Raw genomic sequence first — 25,867 nt, forward strand, 5'->3', positions numbered from 1 at the left:
ACTGATTACTGGCTAGATTGGTTTCTCTCATTTTGACTCCCCGTCTTCTCCTCCTGGTCACCTCTATCTCCCTCCCTCTTCTCTTCTCTACGTAACTCTGTGAATCTCTCTGGGTGTTCTGGATTGTGGAGAGCACTTAGGGAATTGATTACTGGCTAGATTGCTCACTTCCTTTTTGACTCTCCCTCTTCTTTTCCTGGTCACCTCTCCCTCCTACTTCTTTTCTTCTCTATGTAACTCTGAATCTCTTTGGGTGTCCCTCGCTGAGGAGAATTGTTTCACCATTAACCTAGATGTTTTATCATCTGTGCTTTATGGATGGAGAAGTCTTGAGGCTACTGTAAGAGAAGGACTGAAAGCCAGAGGCAGGAGGCTTAACTCTAAAACTTAAGAACATTAGAGAACTCCTGATTCCAGGGAACAGTTACAGACAACAGCTCACCCAAAAGTCTCCATACCTACACTGAAACCAAGTTCCACCCAAGAGTCAACAAGTTCCAGGCCAAGACATACAATGATAATTCTCCAGCAAAGCAGGAACAAAGCCCTGAGCATTAAAAAACAGGCTGTCCAAAGCCATGCCAAACCCATAGACACCCCAAAACTCACTACTGGGCATTTCATTGCACTCCAGAGAGAACAGATTCAGCTCCATCCACCAGAACACAGATACAAGCTCCCCCAAGCAGGAAACCTTGACAAGCCACTAGTCCAACCCCACCCACAAGAAGCAGACTCCACAATAAAGAGGAACTATGAACTTCTAGCCTACAGAAAGGACACCCCAAACATAGCAATCTAAACAAAATGAAAAGGCAGAGAAATATTCATCAGGTAAAGGAACATGATAAATACCCACCAAACTAACCAAAAGAGGAGGAGACAAGGAGTCTACCTGAAAAAAAATTCAGAATAAATGATATTAAAGATGATCCAAAATCTTGAAAACAAAATGGAGTTACAGATACATAGACTACAGACAAGGATTGAGAAGATACAAGAAATGTTTCACAAGGACCTAGAAGAAATAAAGAAGAGTCAATCAATAATGAATAACATAATATTGAGGCCAAAAGCACTCTGGAGGGAACTAACAGTAGAATAACTGAGACAGAAGAGAGAATAAGTGAGGTGAAAGACAGAATTGTGGAAAAAATGAAGCAGAGAAGAAAAAAGTAAAAAGAATTAAAAGAAGTGAGGACAACCTCAGAGACCTCCAGGACAATGGTAAACACACCAGCATTCAAATTACAGGTATCCCAGAAGACGAAGACAAAAAGAAAGGGCATGAGAAAATACTTCAGGAGATAATAGTTGAAAACTTCCCTAAAACAGGGAAGGAAATAGACACCCAAGTCCAAGAAAGCCAGAGAGTCCCAAACAGGATAAACCCAAGGTGAAACATCCCAAGACACATATTAATTAAACTAAGGAAGACCAAACACAAACAATAACTATTAAAAGCAGCAAGGGAAAAGCAACTAGTAACCCACAAGGGGATCTCCATAAGGATAACAGCTGATCCTTCAACAGAAACTCTTCAGGCCAGAAGGGAATGGCAGGATATACTGAAAGTGATGAACGTGATGAACCAGTGATGAAAGAGAAAAAGCCAGATTACTGTACCCAGCAAGGATCTCATTCAGAGATGAAGGAGAAATCAAAAGCTTTACAGGCAAGCAAAATCTGAGAGAATTCAGCACCACCAAACCAATTCTTCAACAAATGCTAAAGGATCTTCTCTAGACAGGAAACACAGAAAAGGTTTATAAAATCAAACCCAAAACAACAAAATGGCAACAGGATCATACTTATCAATAATTACCTTAAATGTAAATGGGTTGAATGCCCCAACTAAAAGACAAAGACTGGCTGAATGGATACAAAAACAAGACCACTATAAATGCTGTCTACAAGAAACCCACCTCAAACCAAGGGTCACATACAGACTGAAAGTGAAGGGCTGGGAAAAGATATTCCATGCAAATGGAGACCAAAAGAAAGCAGGAGAAGCAATATGCATATCAGATAAAACAGACTTTGAAATAAGACCATGAAAAGAGACAAAGAAGGATACTACATAATGATCAAAGGATCAATCCAAGAACATGTAACAATCATAAATATATATGCACCCAACACAGGAGCACCTCAACACATAAGGCAAATGCTAACAAGTATGAAAGAGGAAATTAACAGTAACCCAATAATAGTGGGAGACTTTAATATCCTACTCACACCTATGGATAGATCAACCAAACAGAAAATTAGCAAGGAAGCACAAGTTTTAAATGATACAATGGACCAGTTAGACCTAATTGATATCTATAGGACATTTCACCCTAAAACAATGAATTTCACTTTTTTCTCAAATGCACACAGAACACTGTCCAGGATAGATCACATCCTGGGCCATAAATCTAGTCTTGGTAAATTCAAAAAAACTGAAATCATTTCAAGCATCTTTTCTGATCACAATGCAGTAAGATCAGCTGTCAACTACAGGGAAAAAAAAAAAACTATTAAAAATACAAACATATGGAGGCTAAACAATACGCTTCTGAATAAACAACAGACCACAGAAGAAATCAAAAAGGAAATCAAAATATGCATAGAAATGAATGAAAATGAAAACACAATCCCAAACCTCTGGGATTCAGTGAAAGCAGTGCTAAGGGGAAGGTTCATAGCAATACAAGCTACCTCAAGAAAAAAGAGAAAAATCAAATAACAACCTAACTTTTCACCTAAAGTAACTAGAAAAAGAAGAAACGAAGGACCCCAAAGTTAGCAGAAGGAAAGAAATCACAAAAATCAGAGCAGAAATATATGAAAAAGAAACAAAGGAGATATAGCAAAAATCAACAAAACTAAAAGGTGGTTCTTTGAGTAGATGAATAAAATAGACAAACCATTAGCCAGACTCATCAAGAAAAAAAGAGAGAAGAATCCAATCAATAAAATTAGAAATGAAAATGGAGAAATAACAACAGACAACACAGAAATACAAAGGATCATAAGAGACTAATATCAGCAACTATATGCCAATAATATGGACAACTTGGAAGAAACGGGTGAATTCTTAGAAAAATATAACCTTCCAAAACTGAACCAGAGAGAAATAGAAAATCTTAACAGACCCATCACAAGCATGGAAATCAAAACTGTAATCAAATATCTGCAAACAAACAAAACTCCAGGACCAGATGGCTTCACAGGTGAATTCAACCAAAAATTTAGAGAAGCGCAACCACCTATCCTACTCAAACTATTCCAGAAAATTGCAAAGGTAAACTCCCAAACTCATTCTATGAGGCCACCATCACCCTAATACCAAAACAAGACAAAGATGCCACACACAAAAAGAAAACTACAGGCAAATATCACTGATGAACATAGATGCAAAACTCAAGAAAATTCTAGCAAGCAGAATCCAACAACATATTAAAAAGATCACAAATCATGACCAAGCGGGCTTTATCCTAGGGATGCAAGGACTCTTCAATATTTGCAAATCAATGTGATACACCACATTAACAAATTGAAAGGAAAGCCATATGATTATCTCAATAGATGCAGAGAAAGTCTTTGACAAAATCCAACAATTCATTTATGATAAAAACTCTCCAGAAAGCAGGCATAGAAGGAATATACCTCAAAATAATAAAAGCCATATAGGATAAACCCACAGCAAACATTATCCTCAATGGCAAATAATTGAAAACATTTCCTCTAAAGTCAGGAATAAGATAAGGGTGCCCACTCTCACCATTACTATTCAATATAGCTTTGGAAGTTTTAGCCACAGCAATCAGAGAAGAAAAAGAAAAAAAGAAATCCAGATGGGAAAAGAAGTAAAAGTCTTCCTGTTTCCATATGACATGATCCTCTACATAGAAAACCCTAAAGACACAACAAGAAAATTACTAGAGCTAATCAACAAATATAGTAAAGCTACAGGATATAAAATTAATACACAGAAATCCCCTGCATTCCTATATACTAACAATGAGAAAACAAAGAGAAATTAAGGAAACAATCCCATTCACCAGTGCCAACGAAAAGAATAAAATATTTAGGAAAACCTTGAATAGCCAAAGCAATCTTGAGAAAGAAGAATGGAACTGGAGGAATCAACCTGCCTGACTTCAGACTATACTACAAAGCTACAGTCATCAAGACAGTTTGGTACTGGCACAAAGACAGAAATATAGATCAATGGAACAAGACAGAAAGCCCAGAGATAAATCCACAAACCTATGGACACCTTTGGAGAAGGCAATGGCACCCCACTCCAGTACTCTTGCCTGGAAAATCCCATGGACGGAGGAGCCTGGTAGGCTGCAGTCCATGGGGTCGCTAAGAGTCAGACACGACCGAGTGACTTCCCTTTCACTTTTCACTTTTATGCATTGGAGAAGGAAATGGCAACCCACTCCAGTGTTCTTGCCTGGAGAATCCCAGGGACAGGGAAGCCTGGTGGGTTTCCGTCTATGGAGTTGCACAGAGTCGGACACAACTGAAGCGACTTAGCAGCAGCAGCAGCACGGACACCTTATCTTTGACAAAGGAAGCAAAAATACACAATAGAGAAAGACAATCTCTTTAACAAGTGGTGCTGGGAAAACTGGTCAACCACTTGTAAAAGAATGAAACTAGAACACTTTCTAACACCATACACAAAAATAAACTCAAAATGGATTAAAGATCCAAATGTAAGATCAGAAACTATAAAACTCCCAGAGGAAAACAGGCAAAACACTCTCTGACATAAATCATGGCAAGATCCTCTATGACCTACCTCCCAGAGTAATGGAAAGAAAAGAAAAAATAAACAAATGGGACCAAATTAAATTTAAAACCTTTTGCACAACAAAGGAAACTATAAGCAAGCTGAAATGACAGCTTTCAGAACGGGAGAAAATAATAGCAAACGAAGCAACTGACAAAGAATTAATCGCAAAAATATACAAGCAGCTCATGCAGTTCAATACCAGAAGAATAAATGATCCAATCAAAAAACAGGCCAAATAACTAAACAGACATTTCTCCAAAGAAGACATACAGATGGCTAACAAACACATGAAAAGATGCTCAACATCACTCATTATCAGAGAAATGGAAATAAAAACCACAATGAGATCCCATCTGACGCAGGTCAGAATGGCTGCTATCAAAAAGCCTACAAACAGTAAATGCTGGAGAGGGTATGGAGAAAAGGGAACCCTCTTACACTGTTGGTGAGAATGTAAACTAGTACAGCCACTATGGAGAACAGTATGAAGATTCCTTAAAAAACTGGAAATAGAACTGCCACACGACCCAGCAATCCCACTGCTTGGCATACACACCGAGGAAATCAGAACTGAAAGAGACACGTGTACCCCAATGTTCACTGCAGCTCTGTTTATAATAGCCAGGACGTGGGAGCAACCTAGATATCCATCGGCAGATGAATGGATAAGAAAGTTGTGGTGCATATACACAATGGAATATTACTCAGCTATTAAAAAGAACACATTTGAGTCAGTTCTAATGAGGTGGATGAAACTGGAGCCTATTATACACAGTGAAGTAAGCCAGAAAGAAAAACATCAATACAGTATATTAATGCATATATATGGAATTTAGAAAGATGGTAACAATGACCCTATATGCGAAACAGCAAAAGAGACACAGATATAAAGAACAGATTTTTAGCCTCTGTGGGAGAAGGCAAGGGTGGGATGAATGGAGAGAAAAGCACTTAAACAGGTATATTACCATATGTGAAATAGATGACCAGTCCAAGTTCAATACCTGAAACAGGGCAATCAAAGCTGGTGCACTGGGATGACCCAGAGGGATGGGATAGGGAGGGAGGTGGGTGAGGGGTTTGGGTCAGGGGGACACATGTACACCTATGGCTGATTCATGTCAATGTATGGCAAAAATCACCACAATACTGTAAAGTAATTAGCCTACATTAAAATAAATAAATCAATTAAAAAAAAATAATAACAGACAACTGTTGGTGAGAAACTGGAACTCTCACACACTGCTGGTAGAAATAGAATGGTGCAGCAACTATGGAAAAATTCTGGTGATAAAAGGTAAAGACAGCATTAGCACATTACCCAGCAATTCCACTGGTAGGTATAAACCTAAAAAGAATTGAAAACACTGGTGTTCAAACAGAAACCTGCACACAAATGTTCACAGGAGTACTACATATATACAGTAACCAAAAGGTGGAAATAACCCAAATGACCATCACATGACGAATGTACTACAAAATGTGGTGTATCCATATAATGGAATATTATTTAATTATAAGAAGAACGAAGTACTGATACATTCTATGATATGAATGAACCCTGAAAACCATATGCTAAGTGAAAGAAGCAGACACAAAAGGTCACACAGTATATGATTTCATTTATGTAAAATATCCAGAATAGGTAAATCCACAGAGACAGAAAACAGGTTAGAGGTATCCAAGTACTTGGAAAAAAGGGTACTGGGGCTTCTGTTTGGGATGACAGAAAGTTCTAGCACTAGATAGTTGTTCTGGTTGAGAAACACTGTGAACATACTGAGTGGCAGTAAATTGTACATTTTTAAATGGTAAATTTTTTACTGCGTATATTCTGTCACCCAAAAAATATGCTCTAAAAGTTTTGCTATAAAGAGTATTTGAAACCTCCTAAAACCATAATTCATTTAGAAATAAGTTAGTTACACTGACTTACTACATCAGGAAATGACAAACTTTTCAGTAAATACTTTTGGCTTCACAGGCCTTCCTCTGTTGCAGCCATTGAACTCTGCTGATACAGCATGAAAGCAACCACAGACATTAAGTAAGCAAATTGATGTGATCCAGTAAAATTTAATTTTCAAAAACAGAGGACAGGCCAAATTTGGCATGAAGACTGTACTTGGCCAAGCTGTGATGCATATTATCCTGCTTGTATTAATGGGAGTATTATGAGAAATTACAAATCTTTTCTTGTCCAAATGTGCTGTATTATAAATTAAAGTTGCATTAAATTAAAACAAAGCTATATCAGTATATTGGGATCTTCCCTCGTAGCTCAGTCAGTAAAGAATCTGCCTAAAAGGCAAGAGAGCTGGGTTCGATTCTTGGGTTGAGAAGATCCACTGGAGAAGGAAATGGCAGACCACTCCAGTATTCTTGCCTGGAGAATCCCACAGACAGAAGAGCCTGGCAGACTACAATCCATAGGGTCACAAGAGTCAGACACGACTTGGTGACTAAATCACCATATCAGTATATAAAGTCCGTAATAGTAAAAGCTTTACATTTACTGAGAATCAAAAGGCAGAACTGATAAAACTGTATTATATTAATAAAAATTTTTATACATACTTAACACATTAGCTAAATGTTAATTTAACTTCAATGTGAACTACAGATTATCCATAATCTTCTTAAAGTTAATACCATTTTTCCTTTTGACCAACCATGGTGAGAACATCTTGACATACCTTCCTTCCTATCACCTTTCTCAATTTTTTAATGAAACTTTGAAAATTTCTAAACCTACTCTTTTTCTGAAATTTATTATGTTTATAACCATGATTCAATAGCTGGGTACTGTTTGTTTCTCATTAGACCTTTGTTTTTTAGTTTGGTTTCTTTTGTCATAATTAAAAGATCGCTAAGAGTCGGGCACAACTGAGTGACTTCACTTTCACTTTTCACTTTCATGCATTGGAGAAGGAAATGGAAACCAACTCCAGTATTCTTGCCTGGAGAATCCCAGGGACAGAGGAGCCTAGTGGGCTGCCGTCTATGGGGTTGCACAGAGTTGGACACGACTAAAGCGACTTAGCAGCAGCAGAACATTTAGAGTAATTAGAACTAAGAAATGCTTACTTACTATTTCATAAACCATTACCAACTTTAAATATTAACAAATAATAAATGACCCAAACCCAGAAAGCAAAGAATATGGCCTAGAGACAAAGTAAAAAGAGAAACCAAGTACTCACAGTTAATCTACCAACCATAAAATCAGGCCAGAAAAACCCTAAGTTGAAAATTTAAGAGATATTTTTAGTAGTATGAACATCAAAATAATTCTGATATTGAACCCTAAATCAGTATTTTCCTTTATAATTGGACTAACTGCTCAGATATTATTTTGAATAAGCCCAAAGTAAATGAAATCACAAGTGGTTCAGTGGCCTGAACATAGTTAAGTACTCAGTGTGAGTTGAGTGAAATGATACTGAGAAGTCCATTTTGTCCATGGAAAGTTACACATTCTAAAACAATAAAATATATTTTGCAAAACTGTATCTAAAAACATATTCTTTCTGTTTGTATCTAAAAACAAAACAAAACTGTATTTAAAAACATATTCTAATTTCTAAGCTTGGAAAGAATGGCAAATGGCACAGAAATGGTAAGAGTAAACTTTTCCCTTTCAAAATATCTCCTCAATTACTTTTTCCTTTTTCACTATTTACCAATGGTATTCAGCCTAAATAAAAATTCTCTCAGTAAATGATAACCAACTTGGATAAATAAACCTATCTTTCAAATAATTTTATGTCATTTTTGTAAAGAACCCTATATTATAGGGGAGCTTCTTTTCTTAAAAAAAGTATTAGAAAAAGAAACCACTAGCTGAGTCATTTTAAGTAAAATTCTAATTCTGAAAAAATTTCTCTGTTCTCTGAACATTTCAAAATCAAATATGAAAATCTGACAAGTTCAACACATCATCTGTTCATCCACTCAATATTATCTGCTTTAGTAACTTTAAAATTTTTAGTGTATTAAAAACTACTACTTATCCTTGTTCTCTAGAATAATTGTTTTAGCACAGTAGGCATCAAGTAAGCAATGAATGCTGTGAAGTGTGGCTTAAGGGAACATAAAAGACAGATATGATACAACCAGAAATTTTCTTTGTTAGTTTTATATAATTTCAAGCTATTTCAGGCTTGGCCAAACATAAGCAAAATTTAAAAGTATCACTGAAGAAGTAAATGTATATGTAGAAATATAGTGTACAAAATAGTTTGCTTTTCCAAAAGTTACTAGTATTTAATTGTGATAAACTTAAAGTACTTACTCTAAAAGAGGTGGAAGTATTTCACAATTCAAAACAAAATCTCTGCATTCTGCATTGTCACCAGCAATATTACCAAGTGCCCAAACAGCCTTCAAAAAATAATAAAAAATATTCTTTTACAACAATATCTTAAATAAATAAGATTCTCTCTTAAGAATGAAATGTTATTGTAAAAGGGAAAAACTGTTAAGTTTTCAAGATGTTAAAAAAAAATGTGAGTAGACAAGAAAGGAAAACTTCAAAAGTATCTTTAATAATATTTTTAGTCAAATTAAAATACAGGGCATTTAAAATTTTTTTCTGCCAAAGAATCCACTCACTGGTAAGGAACTGACTTGTAAAAGAAAAAAGGAAGGAGAGATAAAGCATAGTAAACTAAGGTAAAGCTAATGTGAGCACTGTCTTGAATCAATGCTTAAAAATAAGCTTAGAGATAGTTCAGGTTAAATAAATGACAGTAAAAGATCAAATTATTCATGTATTAAATTTCAATTAGATAAGAAATTACACAAATGCAAATGATCACTATATTTTTATTTCAAGTTTCTCATATAAGTACAAAAGTAGACATAAGTTAATTTTTCAACTGGGAAAATTATATTTTAACATTTAAAATTTACAGTAATATTTTTAACATCTACTCTAGACCTAAGTTTATTTTTCAGATTTTTAAGAGAAAGTTTTTAAAGTGATGACATTTTGCACCGTAGGAAGTATTTTGTTTGTGGCATATCAATTTTTATAACATTTTGGAAGTCAACTTTGAAATAGTAATAGCACTTTAAAAGCTTTTCTTTGAGTAAAATCGTTTTTCCCTAATGAAATAATCAAGGCATATATTAATGTCAAGACATATTACTATCAAGATTGATATATAATGATGCTCACCACAATATTAACACCAATAAGCTAGAAATAACTCAATTGTACAACTACTGAGGAATAGATAAATTATGGTAGCTACCTGAATGGATAATGAGTAATCAGTAAAATTTTCTTCAAGAATAATTAATGCCATAAGAAAAAGCTCTCAATACTATTGTTAAGTGGGAAAAAATATAAAAAATATATATATAAACAAACAAATGGAATGGTAGTGAGATCTACGGATCAATTTGCATGAACATGAATCAAAACAAAAATAACAAAACATTTGACTTTCTCTAGATGGTAAAAATTTTATGTGATTAAATTTTCCCTGTTACAACAACTATGATAATTTATATATAGTCTAATCTAAAATGTTTTATTAAAAATAACATGACATATTAAAAAGAAACAATAAAATAATCTACATACATGTAAAGAACAAGGAGTCAGACTGGTTTACAAGTCAGCCAGGTTTAAAACCTGGCTCAGCCCTTCGCTGTCACTTTGGGTAAATTAGTATCTTTTCTGGGTCTCAGTATGCTCTTCTATAAATGGGAATAGCAATTCTCAATAGCTGAAATCTATGTACAAAGGAGCCAGGATTATACCTAAAACAGTTCATTCTTCCTACCAATTTGACACTAAACAGAAATTATTATATTCTAACAAATGTAATGCACAGGCAACTTGGTAAAAATGAATTTCAAATCATAATCACAAATGGCACTTTCAACAGAAAATTAAAATCTAGTAGATAAAACAGTTCAAGTTAGAAACTTACCTGTTCTTGAACATCTTCATGCTCTGAATTAAGAAGTTTGATAAAAATTGGAACAGCCCCAGTTTCAATCACTACTTTGGTATGCAGAAAAGTTCCAGATGCTATATTAGTTAATGCCCACGCAGCTTCAAACTAAGGAAAAATAAAAGCAAAATAAATGAAAGCCCCAAAGAAACGTCAGAAAGAGGAAGAAAGGGAGAAGAGAGGGAATCAAGACTTAGCTGAATAAGTCTGAGAGAAAGATTCACTTAAGATTAATAAGATTCAATGTGAAATCAGATTTGATAGGTAAAAATATTTTTTAAAAAAAGGACTCTTTAATCTGGAAAAAAAGAACTGAGAAGAATATAATAAAAATTTATAAAATCATGAACAATAAATGAACACACCTGAATTTATATTTCATAAGACCCCTGATGTTTACTATTAGGGAGCCAGGTATTCTAAATCAAGCAGTATAAAACAAAATGATACACACTACTTAATTAATAGAATATTTATAGAACTTAGAATCATAAAAGGTTACTTTTGTTTCCCTAAGGATCATCTATTCCTAACCTCCTCACTTAAGAAATAAGAAAAACTATAAAGCCATACATTTAGGTGGTTAGTTCAAGGTGAAAGAGTTCATTATTAGCAAAGCCACAAGAACTTGTGGATCTCTTTCAAGCAGCAGAGCCTCTGGGAAGTTACTCATAACAATCAGAATTCAGATATACTTATCTGTGATGGATTTATAATGATGCAATAGAGAAAAATTTAACTCATGGTTCTCTAACAAACTAGCAAATTAGACCTGCAAATTAAGGAGTGAGGATAGTGACAATAGCTTTAAAAATATTTGGCCTAGACAACTTCTCACATTAAGGTAGGTATTATTATGATTAATAAAAGTGTAATAAAAAGCATTGGTGAAAGGCATGAAAAGTACAGATAAAACTAGAGAAAACGGTTATATTTTTTAAAAAGAAAAAAAAACAGGGGGCAGAGCTCCTATTCGACTCCACTAGATCTTTAGTATGTGGCAACAATGCCAATTCTTCTGATTTGTAAAAAGAAGCCCCAAATCTAGACTTCCATTTGAAACTCTTCAACTGCTGAAAGCCTGATATCTGAATTCATATATTTTAAAACATGTGCAGGCCAAACATGTAGGTCCCCAGTTTGAGCCCTCTCAATTACAGTAAGTCCCTTACATATGAGCCTTCAAGATGCAAACTTTCAAAGATGTGAACGTGTGTTCCATCAACATCAGGCAAGAGTGAAACTGCAGCTTAACCTCCATCTCCTATTGATGACAATCCTTCAGCTCTATCATCTCCCACTCTCTCCCTCCTCCAGTCAGTAACTCTTCTCGCCTGGCATGTCAGCCCCTGCCTGCCAGCTGCTGTACTACACTACTGTACTTTTCAAGGTAGTATATTATGAGATTAAAAATGTTTTATTTTTTGGTTGTTTTTTGTGTATTATTTGTGTGGAAAGTATTATAAACCTTTTACAGTACAGTACTATATAGCCAATTGTGTTAGTTGGGTACCTAGGGTAACTTTATTGGACTGATAAATGCACTCTCAGAACAGAACTTAGTATAGTTCAGTTCAGTTCATTCGCTCAGTCGTGTCCAACTCTTTGTGACCCCATGAACCACAGTACACGAGGCCTCCCTGTCCATCACCAACTCCTGGAGTTCACCCAAACCCATGTCCATCGAGTCGGTGATACCATCCAACCATCTCATCCTCTGTCGTCCCCTTTTCCTCCTGCCCTCAATCTTTCCCAGCATCAGGGTCTTTTCAAATGAATCAGCTCTTCACATCAGGTGGCCAAAGTATTGGAGTTTCAGCTTCAGCATCAGTCCTTCCAATGAACAACCAGGGCTGACTTCCTTTAGGATGGACTGGTTGGATCTCCTTGCAATCCAAGGGATTCTCAAGAGTCTTCTCCAACACCACAGTTCAAAAGCATCAATTCTTCTGTGCTCAGCTTTCTTTATAGTTCAACTCTCACATCCATACATGACTACTGGAAAAACCATAGCCTTGACTAGACGGACCTTTGTTGATAAATTAATGTCTCTGCTTTTCAATATGCTGTCTAGGTTGGTCATAACTTTTCTTCCAAGAAGCAAGTGTCTTTTAATTTCATGGCTGCAGTCACCATCTGCAGTGATTTTGGAGCCCCAAAAAATAAAGTCTGACACTGTTTCCACTGTTTCCCTATCTATTTCCCATGAAGTGATGGGACCAGATGCCATGATCTTAGTTTTCTGAATGCTGAGCTTTAAGCCAACTTTTTCACTCTCCTCTTTCACTTTTATCAAGACGCTCTTTAGCTCTTCTTCACTTTCTGCCATAAGTGTGGTGTCATCTGCATAACTAAAGTTATTGATATTTCTCCCGGCAATCTTGATTCCAGCCTGTGCTTCCTCCAGCCCAGCGTTTCTCATGATGTACTCTGTATATAAGTTAAATAAGCAGGGTGACAATATACAGCCTTGATGTACTCCTTTTCCTATTTGGAACCAGTCTGTTGTTCCATGTCCAGTTCTAACTGTTGCTTCCTGACCTGCATACAGATTTCTCAAGAGGAAGGTTAGGTGGTCTGGGATTCCCATCTCTTTCAGAATTTCCCACAGTTTATTGTGATCCACACAGTCAAAGGCTTTGGCATAGTCAATAAAGCAGAAATAGATGTTTTTCTGGAACTCTCTTGCTTTTTCAAGGATCCAGTGGATGTTGGCAATTTGATCTCTGGTTCCTTTGCCTTTTCTAAAACCAGCCTGAACATCTGGAAGTTCACGGTTCATGTATTGCTAAAGCCTGGTTTGGAGAATTTTGAGCATGACTTTACTAGCATGTGAGATGAGTGCAATTGTATGGTTTTCTGAGCATTCTTTGGTATAATTAGATCTATGGTTTGAACAACATATTTCATATTAACTTGGATAATATGACACACCATATAGCTGCCCCAAGAACACACTGTTGAATTTCACTAGGTTTCAAGTATAATGATTAATTGGAGGTCAAAATGTCAACTCGCTCCAGTATTCTTGCCTGGAGAATTCCATGAACAGAGGAGCCTAGAAGGCTACAGTCCACAGGATTACAAAGAGACACGACTGAGTGACTAACACACACACAATGATTGATAAACACTCAAATCCCCAACATTCTTAAATACTGTGTGCTTTCTACACATGCTATTTTCACAACCTGAAATTACTTTTCCTTTTATTCAGCCTGTTAAACTCTCATTCCCCCTTAAGACTAGCTGTGTAACATTGTAAACATATGCTGTTATGTTCTCTCCGCTCTCAAAATACTTTGTATAATTTTCTGTTAGCACTAAGTATACTAAAGTATCACAGATCTATTTAGGTGTTTGTCTTACCCAACAGAGTGAAGAATTTCTACAAAGAGAAAAATATCTTACCAATCTGTAACTACAATGCCTTATACAATGTATTGTTTAAACTAACATTCAATTTTATCCATTCATTTCTTCTTTCAATCACTTAGAATTAAAGAGCCAAATATTAAACTGCTATCAGGAGGCTTAGGTTTTAGTTTGGACTCAGAGCTTACAAATAAAGTGAATGACCAAACCATGATTCCCAGCCCTTATAGCACTATTACGTAAAGACTCTAGTTGACAGATAGATTTTAGGTCAGACTCAAATTGAAGAAAGTAGGGAAAACTGCAAGACCATTCAAGAATGACCTAAATCAAATCCCTTATGATTATACAGTGGAAGTGAGAAATAGATTTAAGGGTCTAGATCTGATAGACAGAAGGCCTGATGAACTATCGAATGAGGTTCGTGACATTGTACAGGAGACAGGGATCAAGATCATCGCCAAGGGAAAGAAATGCAAAAAAGCAAAATGGCTGTCTGGGGAGGCCTTACAAATAGCTGTGAAAAGGAGAGAGGCGAAAAGCAAAAGAGAAAAGGAAAGATATAAGCATCTGAATGCAGAGTTCCAAAGAATAGCAAGAAGAGATAAGAAAGCCTTCTTCAGTGATCAATGCAAAGAAATAGAGAAAAAGAACAGAATGGGAAAGACAAGAGATCTCTTCAAGAAAATTAGAGATACCAAGGGAAAATTTCATGCAAAGATGGGCTTGATAAAGGACAGAAATGGTATGGACCTAACAGAAGCAGAAGATATTAAGAAGAGGTGGCAAGAATACACGGAAGAACTGTACAAAAAAGATCTTCATGACCCAGATAATCATGATGATGTGATCACTAACCTAGAGCCAGACATCTTGGAATGTGAAGTCAAGTGAGCCTTAGAAAGCATCACTACGAACAAAGCTAGTGGAGGTGATGGAATTCCAGTTGAGCTGTTTCAAATCCTGAAAGATGATGCTGTGAAAGTGCTACACTCAATATGCCAGCAAATTTGGAAAATTCAGCAGTGGCCACAGGACTGGAAAAGGTCAGTTTTCATTCCAGTTCCAAAGAAAGGCAATGCCAAAGAATGCTCAAACTACCACACAACTGCACTCATCTCACATGCTAGTAAAGTCATGCTCAAAATTCTCCAGGCCAGGCTTCAGCAATACGTGAACCGTGAACTCCCTGATGTTCAAGCTGGTTTAGAAAAGGCAGAGGAACCAGAGATCAAATTGCCAACATCCACTGGATCATCGACAAAGCAAGACAGTTCCAGAAAAATATCTATTTCTGCTTTATTGACTATGCCAAAGCCTTTGACTGTGTGGATCACAATAAACTGGAAAATTCTGAAAGAGATGGGAATACCAGACCACCTAACCTGCCTCTTGAGAAATCTGTATGCAGGCCAGGAAGCAACAGTTAGAACTGGACATGGAACAACAGACTGGTTCCAAATAGGAAACGGAGTACATCAAGGCTGTATATTGTCACTCTGCTTATTTAACTTATATGCAGAGTACATCATGAGAAACGCTGGACTGGAAGAAACACAAGCTGGAATCAAGACTGCCGGGAGAAATATCAATAACCTCAGATATGCACGACACCACCCTTATGGCAGAAAGTGAAGAGGAGCTAAAAAGCCTCTTGATGAAAGTAAAAGAGGAGAGTGAAAAAGTTGGCTTAAAGCTCAACATTCAGAAGACGAAGATCATGGCATCCAGTCCCATCACTTCATGGGAAATAGATGGAGAAACGGTGGAAACAGTGTCAGACTTTATTTTTGGGGGCTCCAAAATCACCGCAGATGGTGACTGCAGCCATGAAATTAAAAGACGCTTATTCCTTGGAAGAAAAGTTATGACCAACCTAGATAGCATATTCAAAAGCAGAGACATTACTTTGCCAACTAAGGTCCATCTAGTCAAGGCTATGGTTTTTCCTGTGGTCATGTATGGATGTGAGAGTTGGACTGTGAAGAAGGCTGAGCGCCGAAGAATTGATGCTTTTGAACTGTGGTGTTGGAGAAGACTCTTGAGAGTCCTTTGGACTGCAAGGAGATCCAACCAGTCCATTCTGAAGATCAGTCCTGGGATTTCTTTGGAAGGAATGATTCTAAAGCTGAAGCTCCAGTACTTTGGCCACCTCATGTGAAGAGTTGACTCATTGGAAAAGACTCTTATGCTGGCAGGGACTGGGGGCAGGAGGAGAAGGGGACGACCAAGGATGAGATGGCTGGATGGCATCACGGACTCTATGGAGTTTGAGTGAACTCCGGGAGATGGTGATGGACAGGGAGGCCTGGTGTGCCGCGATTCATGGGGTCGGAAAGTCGGACACGACTGAGCGACTGAACTGAACTGAATAGTCCTTATAGCACTATCACTTAATTGACAATAAGACTATCCTTATTGTAAACATTCTCAGCATTTTTTATAAAGCTCATGATGGATAATATTCACAAGTGCAGCACATCTTTGCTTATACCTAGAGAGAGGATCTTTCCCAAATTACTCAGATTAAGTGGAACACTATTCTAAGATGTAATTTCAAATTATTCAAATACCAGGAACAGTTCTCCAATACCAATAAGAGCATTGAGAAAGTAGGTGTAGGTTATATATATAGCAATGAAAGTCAGGAAAAACAATCTTAAACAGTAAAATATTTGTAAACTTCAATACTTTTAGTAGTCAGTTATTTAGAAGGCATCTTTAAATTTTCACTATAACTGAGAAGCAACACTCTTTAAGACACACTTAACTTTGGTCACATTTTAAGTAGATTTATACTGATTTGTTCTTTCTTAAAAAAAAAGAAAAAGGAACTCATCAATCTGATAAAAATGTTTTAAGAGGTACAAGAGTTTATACTAAAAGTTATGACTTTAGTTAGGAGCCAAAATAAATTTAACAATTAAGAAAGTTAAGATTTTGATTTATGATTTTCTAAAGCAAAAGTTATTAAAGGTTGACAACTATAAAACTTTTCTTAAAATTACAAATGATTTAAAATATATTTTTCAAAAAAATTGTTTAATGATAATAGTTTCAGAGAAAGTAATAGTTCCTAGAAAAAATTAGCACTGTAAACTTGACCAGGGCAAGACAGGTAGCACCACCTTTAATCGCCACGTACTGATATTTACTGAATGCTTACAATATATTCAGCACTGTAGAAGTTGCTTTCACTAGAAACTAATCCTACGTCATTTCTGGAAAGAGATAATTAAGAACATAAACTACAGAACTCACTTGTAATGTACAATTTTCATTTCTTTCAAGAAATTTGACAAATCTCTGCACCACTCCTGGTTTCTGTATAACTTGATCAATTGGTGGATTAGGTTCTAAAAATTAAAAAAGAATGAAGCTATTATGCAGATACAAAAGCACAATGATCTGGACCCTGTGTCAGTTAACAGGACACACAAAATAACTCTTTCCTAGATTTCACTGCCAGATTTGAAACCCTTAGCTGGATGTAACTGAAGAAGACAAATGCTCTCATAACTGCAATGTTTGCTGCAAACACACACACACACACACACACACACACACAAAAGCAAATTCTTTTTCATTAGTGTAACAGTAAGAAAATTTTAAAATATTTCCTAAACAGATATTTAAAATTTCTAAGGCTATTTAGCAGGTCACCTTTACAGTATGGGAGTATTTCAGTCCAATACTCAAAACACCAATCAAAGGATAATAATCCTTCTAAGGGTAATAGTCCTTCTAATTCTTCATAACCATACTCCAATTTCCAGGGATGTCCCTTTTACTATCAACCATGAACTGCCTAATGTCTTTCAGCCAGACAAGTCCTATCTTCTCAAGATGTTATTTATAAAAATGCTATTGAACTATGTAGAATTCTTGATAAACTCCCACAATAGGTGAGGACTTATGAGAATAATAAAATCTGAGAAGTTTAAATGCAAATTTAAAATAAATGCAAAAAGTAAATGCAATTAAAATAAATGCAAACTTAAAATAAAGATATTTCTGGGATTCCCTGGCAGTCCAGTGCACTTGCAATGCAGGGGGCCCAGGTTCAATGGTTGGGAACTAAGATCCCACAAGTCAAGCAATGTGGTCAAAAGAAAAAAAAAAAAAAGGAATAGACTTTCTTCCCTTTCTTTTTTCTACAAATTTGCTATCCGAACTTTTTCAAAAATTGGGAGATTTCTGCAAAGCTGTAAAATACTACAAAGTTTTGTTTTGGTGTTCTACATGAAAAGTCTGGATCCTTCAAAATGTAAATTCCAGACTACAGCCTAAACTGCTCTTACAGTTATAAAACGTCAACAAGATAATACATAATATTAATGCTTTTACTCCCACCCAATATAAAATACAAATTAAATTTTTTTTAATTTGGAAAAAAAGAAATATCTGATTAAATTACTTTACATTTATGCTCTGCTGTCTGCTGCCATTTTTAAAAAGTCTGAAAAATATTTCTGTATTTATAAATATGTATCTCTAACTTTCTTAGCAATGGGACTGATTTGGGACTATTTTGCTTCTTTAAATTCTTTTATATTTGCAGATATTCTACAATCAACATGTATTACTTTGACAATATAATGGTTTTAAAAAAGAGATTATTATAGAAAAAATCAAGACGTACTGGCAAAAAAAGTCTTAAAATAAAAAAAAACTAACAAAATTGCACTACAAATTCCTGTAACATCAGGAAATAAGTAACATCAAATAAGCATACTGAAAATAATTCTTGCCTTTAGAAAGCAGCTTTCTAAATTTCTGTGTAGCTGTTAGTTGTTGATCAGCATTATTAGAAAAAATCATCTGAACCATATCTGAAGTAATAACTTCTTCCTAAAACACAGAAAATATAATTATTATCTAAATATTTTAAATTAATAATTTTGTAGTATATCTCTGAAATACTGAAGAAATATAATTTGAAATACATTTGTAATATCTACCTCTGGAATGGGTACAGTGGAACTGATGTCTGGATCCTGGATAGGATTTTCTAACATAGATTCATCATTTCTGGGCAAAGAGACATTTCTGCGTTTGAATAACTATAATAAAGAGAAATAATATATTATGTTTTCCATAAAACACTAAATTTCCATAGAATTATTTTTTCCTTTAAGTGAACAAAACAATCATTTTATCGCTTAAAGTTCTGAATATTTTATTATTTCTTAATCACCATACCATAAACTACTAACTAAATTATTCAAGAGAAGTTAAAAATCTGGGGCTAGATTAGCTCTTGTCCTATAGACTGCTTTGGGGCATTCTTAATCTCAGGTCTTTTAACCAATTTCCAGTATCATAAACAGAACACATATTTATATTTTATAGCACTTGGAAAAACACATATGCCTACACTGAATTATGAGATATCTAAGAAGGAAACCAGATCTATTATATGAGTGAGATAATATGATATATTAACAGAGCCAGTATATCAGACTAACAAGTAACAAGAACAACTCTCAGGAAAGATGACCCTATGCTTAATAACTGAGTGCACATAAAGAAAAAAAAAGAGGAAGAAAGAGACATGGTCAAGTCACTGAGCATGATTTACAGGTATATTTCATAAATCAAAACTGATTAAAAAAATCTGGTATCATAATCTTTTTGATAGCTAAATAAAATTCTGCTCTTCCTCAGTCTCTACACAGTTCTTTTCCTATTCATTTATTCAACACTTTTTTTTCATAAGTACCTACTGTAATATAGTAGAGACTATGTTAGATGCTATAAACAGGGGAGATAATCATATTTCTAAAACAGGCTTTTTTTTACTTTCTACATTGCTAGTCCCTTTTACATAGTAGTTCTAATTACGTATGTGAGGACCATACCCTTCTACTTATTTATGAATACTTCTAAATTTCAGTGTATTTTGGAATGAAACATGTGGAGATGCATTCTTCTAAATGAATTTTTCTATTCCTTATGTTCCATATATAAAGCTCAAACAGAGAAGGCTAAGGGGTCTGCCTGATGAGACTACAGGAGGAACAGTATGAGTAGCATAGGAAAACGATTATAATTAACTTAGGGGCAAGCGTTATGAAAACCACAAAGTGACAAATGAATACAGTTAATGTTTTTCTAGGGGGCAAATTTTTCAGCGCTGAGTGGAAGTGATACAAATAGGCTCAAGAGTAAATATGTCTGGGGGTAGAAATATTGACATAAAAGGTGTATCGATGGAATAGAAAAGGCATTCTTGTCAGGGATTAAAAATAGCATAGGATTCTGATTCATGAATTTGCTAATATTATTGGATTCTAATAAAAATATATTATATTCAATTTCCTAGAAAAAAATTTTTAGTTTAAAATTATTTAAAAATTAGCAATAACAGAATTAAATATTTTAAAACACCTACCTGTTCTTCTCTTTTTTGTTTTCGAAGCTGTATTCCTTCTTCTTCTCTTCGTCTACGCATCTCCTGGGGGTTTAGGGCTTTATTCTTATAACTTTTCATTCTATAGTTATCTTTCCCGGGACTAGCCATGGCATCTTAAGATTAGGAGAGGAAAATAGATATATATTACTTTCAAAATAACATGAGATGTTTACTCTGGGGCAACTAAATTCAGGCTCATGGATCAAATACACCAACAAAACTCATCCTGAAAATTATGTACAATGAATACATCCTCTCACTCCCACATCAAAATTGGAGGAAAATGATCAAATGTTTTAGGACTTTACTATCAAACAAATAATAGATTTTGGTCTAAACACAAAGTCATTATCGTAATTTCACTGATTCGGAGAGGCACTCTCCTATCCCTGGTATTTTAACCTTTCTATAAGTGAGGTGCATCTTAAAATAACTGTTAGCCAGGAAACAATCATGAAACAGCTGGATAAAAAACTTCTAAATCACAGCTTCTGGAAAAATCAAGAAATAATCAGCAATGAATTGTCTTATTTTCAACAAAATATGGCATCAAGTTTCAGTAAGCACACCTTATGTATTTATTGGTGTCTGGCTTCTTTCATTTACTTAAGGAACTGCCTAAAGAACAAAAACCACATAGGTCAGGACTTGAGTTATGACTACAATACCAATTTTCAGTACTAGAGTATAATTATTTCATTTAAAATATTGAAATGTTTCTATACTTTAAGTAGTTTTATTATACATATTTTAAAAAATTAACACATAAACATTTTATAAATATACAAAACATATAAACATAAAATATATTTTTAAAGGGGCAGGAGATAAAACCAGAAAGGTAGGTAAGGCTGAAATATATAGTTTCTGCAATCTAGCTGAGAACTCTGGTCTTGATCCTAAGGAGAAGAATTAAGAAATTAAAGAGAAGGTTGTTTCAAACATTGATGATAAAAGACCTAAAGTAAATTATTATTATTCTGAAAAACACAGAAGACAGACTGATGCCAGAAACATTTCAGATATTGATTCAATAAGAATTAGAGGCCAAGAGAACGTAAGGAATATGTGCTGAGAAAGGAGTTGAGGATGATTTCATGGTTTTCAGCATGAACTCTTTCAGAATAATGACAAAATAACCCAAGACAGGGAATACAGATGGAGGATTGGCGTGGTGGTTTTGTTTTTCTGCCTCCTTGTTTTTGAGATGAAAACAATGAATTCAATTATTTTATTTTTCATTTACATACAGCAAAAACCACTCAGTACACAGTTCTACGAACTTGACACAATGCTCAGGCATGTAACCAACACAATTAAGATATAGAACAGCTTCATAATTCCCCCCAGAACTTCCTCATGTTGCTCCTATTTAGTCCTTCTCCTACTCCTAAAACCTGGTAACCCCGATTTCCATAGCTCTGCCTTTCCCCAAATTTCACATAAATGAAATTATAACAGTATACAGTCTTAATTGTCTTCCTTCATTTAACATAGTATATCTGTGAGTCACTATATTGTTGGCATGTATCAAAATTCATTCTTTATTGTTTAGTAATATTCTATTGTACAGATATACCATAGTTTATTGATTCACTAGCTTAAGGACATTTAGGTGGTTTCTAGTTTAGGGCAGTTGCAAATAAAACTGTTATAAACACTCAATGTACAGGTTGTGTAAATAGAAGTTTTCATTTCTCTCACGTAAATATGTAGGTGTAGAATCTATGGATAACAGGACAAGCATATGCTTCACATTTTATAACTGCCATTCTGAAAAGTAAGTATACCACTTTGCATTTTCATTAGCTATTACTGTTGCTCTGTATCCTGGCTACCCTTATTAGAATTTTGTTATTGTTTACTGCAGCCACTCTAATAATGTATACTGACTTTAATCTTAAATGTGTTAAATTTATAGGACATAGAGCACAAACAGAAGGTTTTGATTTACAGATGGTTGAAAATTATGAGTCAAGCTCAGGAAAAGAGTATTGAATGATCATTCAAGAGCATTAGAGCTATAAAAGAAAGATGCCCAAAGGAGAAATCTTAAGAATGTTCACATTTCCATGGAAAGTAAAGGAAACCAAACATAAATAGAAGGATCAGAAGAAAATAAGAGTCACGAAAAAGAAAGGAATTTAAAAGATAAAGAAATATTTCAGTTGCAGTGACACTAAAAAAAAAAAAGTCACTCAATTTATTCATTCATTGATTTATCCTGCAAATATTTAAGTGTCTGCAACAAGTCAAGTGCCATAGGAAGGTAGACTTGATAATCAGGTCACTGGAAAGACAGAGAAAGTTCTTTAGTGGAGGAACTAAAGGTAGAATGGAAAGGACTGAGGACTTTACAATGCTTTAAAAAGTACTTTGCACTTCTTTACACATGTATATAGTTGTGCAATTAAAATAGATGTATAATCAACCAATATCTCTTTATAAAACAGTCAATAAATTAATTTTAGCAATACTGTGTGCACCTACAAATACTTATGTCTAGAAACAGTTCAACCTAACTTTCTTAATAACGTTTAGCATTATTCTCTATTTTATATATAAAAGCTCTGTTGCACTAACAAAAGCTTAGGCTTGGAAGGGAAAAACAAAGTTAATTACCAAGCAAACTGGGCTTCATATTAGTTGTTGAATTACACTCAACAGTATAATATCTTAGCAAAATGAAATGTTCGCAGCAATAAACCTCTTTACAATATTTACCACCTATACATTAGGCATCTTCTAAGCCACTGGCCTCTAAACTTTTGATCACATATCCTATGCACACAAAATACATTTGGGAATGCACCCTCAATATGCTTGTTTATTTATATATGCATATTACTAACAATAAACTATCCAATTATAAATTCACAGAAATTTTTTAAAAAATAATAGTTTTATAAGATAAGCAGAAGTTCTAATATCTTCTCCCCACATCTGATTGAATCACCTTGTGCCTCCCAACACACACAGCAGACAGCACTCCTAAGATCATCAATCTAGGCAATGACAAATTAAAATCTTTCAGTATAAATGCTAACCAAATAAAATCTCGCGCCAGCAACTCATATATTATTTGTTTGTTTTCCTTCTATAGTACTAACTTCTGGTCTCTTATTTAACATCTGCATCCTCACTGCAGTTGCTTTAAAGGGGATATAAAGTTCAAGGAAAATGATTTTTTAAAGCTGCCTCACCCAAGGGGATTTTCTTTCTCTGGAATATAGTTTAAAAGACTGTACTTCAAAGCCTGCTGTCTCATACAAGTTATTTCAAATATAAGAAATGCCATTCAAACACTATAATGTTGCCAGAGGATTTTTTTTTTTTTCAGTCATAAGCTTATTTTTGACTCCACGCTTTGACAAAACTGTGCTGAGGTTGGGCAAACAACTGGAATCTGAACTTTTTCTAAAACATATTAACGGAATTTCTTGTCTCCATAAAGCCTGCGTTTCTATGGGCTTGGGTGTCTGTTAGTAAAATGACAAGATCGGTACAAAGGGGAAAGTGCAGCAATCAGAGCCCCTACAAGCAAACAAGCAGTACTTGAAGATCTAAAGGACAGAGCTATTTCCTGTTTACCATGAGAGAAAGTCACTTTTTTTAATATAAAATATAAATCATGGGATGCTGTAACTAAGAGACATCAGATCAGAAGGTTTTTTTTTTAAAGTGTTCAAAAAGACGAAGAGTAAAGGCCAGTGTCATCTTCTTTTGGAGTAGCACTATCCCTTCTCACAGATTTCAATTCCTCTCATCTCTTGTGCATTAGTGAGGAGACACTATTAAACTGTCACCTTGGAAGTGAGCTAGCAGAAGCATCTAACCAGCGCTGGCCCGCGTCAGCACTGAGCCCTTCCAGGCATCTGCGCCAGGTGGACGGCAGCGCTGGAGGGAGAGGGTGCGACACGTAGGCCCCTGGGGCTGAACCTGCCTTATTCTGGACACGAAACAACTTCTAACAAGCTGAGCTGCGGAACAGATTGCTGAGCCCCTGAAGTGACAGGCAACGTCTGATAAGACCATGTACCGAAAAAAAAAATAACTGTCGAGAGACAGCGGAGCAGAGCGGCGAGAGGATCCTGTGCCTAAAGCTCCTGGGCGTCATCAGCCTGGCTCTCGGAGAGGCTCTGAGCTCCCGGCGCCTTCGCGTCCTCCAGGGAAAGGTCTGGCCGCCACGCCCCCGCCACCACGGTCTCCCTCTCGAGAAGCTGAGAGAACCCGGCCCGGCCCGGAACCCTTTGTTGCTGCTGCTGCTGCTGCTACTGCTGCTAAGTCGCTTCAGTGGTGTCCGACTCTGTGCGACCCCAGAGACGGCAGCCCACCAGGCTCCCCCGTGCCTGGGATTCTCCAGGCAAGAACACTGGAGTGGGTTGCCATTTCCTTCTCCAATTGCAGGGGAAGATAAAAACAGTGGCCTCAGGAACTAGTAGCTCCCGAAAGGACCAAACCCGAGGCTCACCCCTGGCGTGTGTCACTCCCACTTACCCATTAATGTGGCACTAGCCGGCGCCCTGACTTCCCAGTCCCCGGCTGTGGCGGCGGCGGCGGTAACTGTGGGGTCAGCACTCCGCCCCTAGCGATAAGTACAGAGACCAGGCTCACAACTCAAGATGGCGGTCTCCCGCGCCCCTTACTCTAGACCCCCAAGTCTGGGCTCCCAGAAGCCCTTGCACGCGGCGGCGGCGGCGGCGGCAGCGAAGGGGCTGCACCGGCAGGCAGAGGGGCGGAGAGAAGCGGACGCCCCAGCCCCACCCACTCATGGAGGATCCGGCGACTTCTAGACGCTGGGATTTTAACTCTGCGCGTTGCTGTGTCAGAAGTGTGTCCTACTGCCCTGCCAGCGGTAGTGCTCCCTGCCAATTCTGTCATTCACCCGTTCGTTCTTTTGTTCATCCATCCATCCAAGCTTCCATCCATTCATTTATTCATTTTTTACAACGTAGTATTGACGGAGGGACTAATCTGTGCCAGACTTGATTTGATGTTGGAGGTACAATAGTGTATACAACGGATAAAAATCCTGACCTCGTGGAGCTTCATTTTCTTCAACCTCATTCACTTTTTCCTATCTTCTCTGCTCATTTGTTTCAACCTTTCAGTTGAAAAATTTTGGATGCCGTGACATCTGTGGATTTTTTTTTTGCAAAATAGTAGCCACTGGTGTATGAAATAAATAACTCCAAGTAAAGTACTCTTGATTTTTTATAACACACATATAGCCTTGTTCAACACATGATTCAACCTTGGGGTTGAACAAGCAGTATTGAAAACAGATTTTTTTCTTTATGTAGTGCTAGGCAC

General features: G+C 36.1%; 1 protein-coding gene across 1 annotated transcript in view; it reads right to left on the minus strand.

Moving 5' to 3' along the window:
- The window catches only part of KPNA5 (karyopherin subunit alpha 5), a 48,920-nt gene extending 23,742 nt beyond the window's left edge, over window positions 1-25,178 (minus strand). Inside the window, exons 1-7 of the mRNA XM_040238434.1 lie at window positions 25,052-25,178; window positions 20,534-20,667; window positions 19,101-19,202; window positions 18,891-18,990; window positions 17,401-17,495; window positions 10,741-10,872; window positions 9,090-9,178 (exon numbers count right to left, since the gene is read on the minus strand). Of these exons, the coding sequence (XP_040094368.1) occupies window positions 9,090-9,178; window positions 10,741-10,872; window positions 17,401-17,495; window positions 18,891-18,990; window positions 19,101-19,202; window positions 20,534-20,667; window positions 25,052-25,055 (656 nt within the window). The 5' untranslated portion in view covers window positions 25,056-25,178. The remainder of the gene's footprint in view (window positions 1-9,089; window positions 9,179-10,740; window positions 10,873-17,400; window positions 17,496-18,890; window positions 18,991-19,100; window positions 19,203-20,533; window positions 20,668-25,051) is intronic.
- Between the last annotated feature and the right edge of the window lie 689 nt (window positions 25,179-25,867).

The sequence above is a fragment of the Oryx dammah genome, unplaced genomic scaffold, assembly GCF_014754425.2.
Source record: "Oryx dammah isolate SB20612 unplaced genomic scaffold, SCBI_Odam_1.1 HiC_scaffold_4, whole genome shotgun sequence".
Taxonomy (NCBI): domain Eukaryota; kingdom Metazoa; phylum Chordata; class Mammalia; order Artiodactyla; family Bovidae; genus Oryx; species Oryx dammah.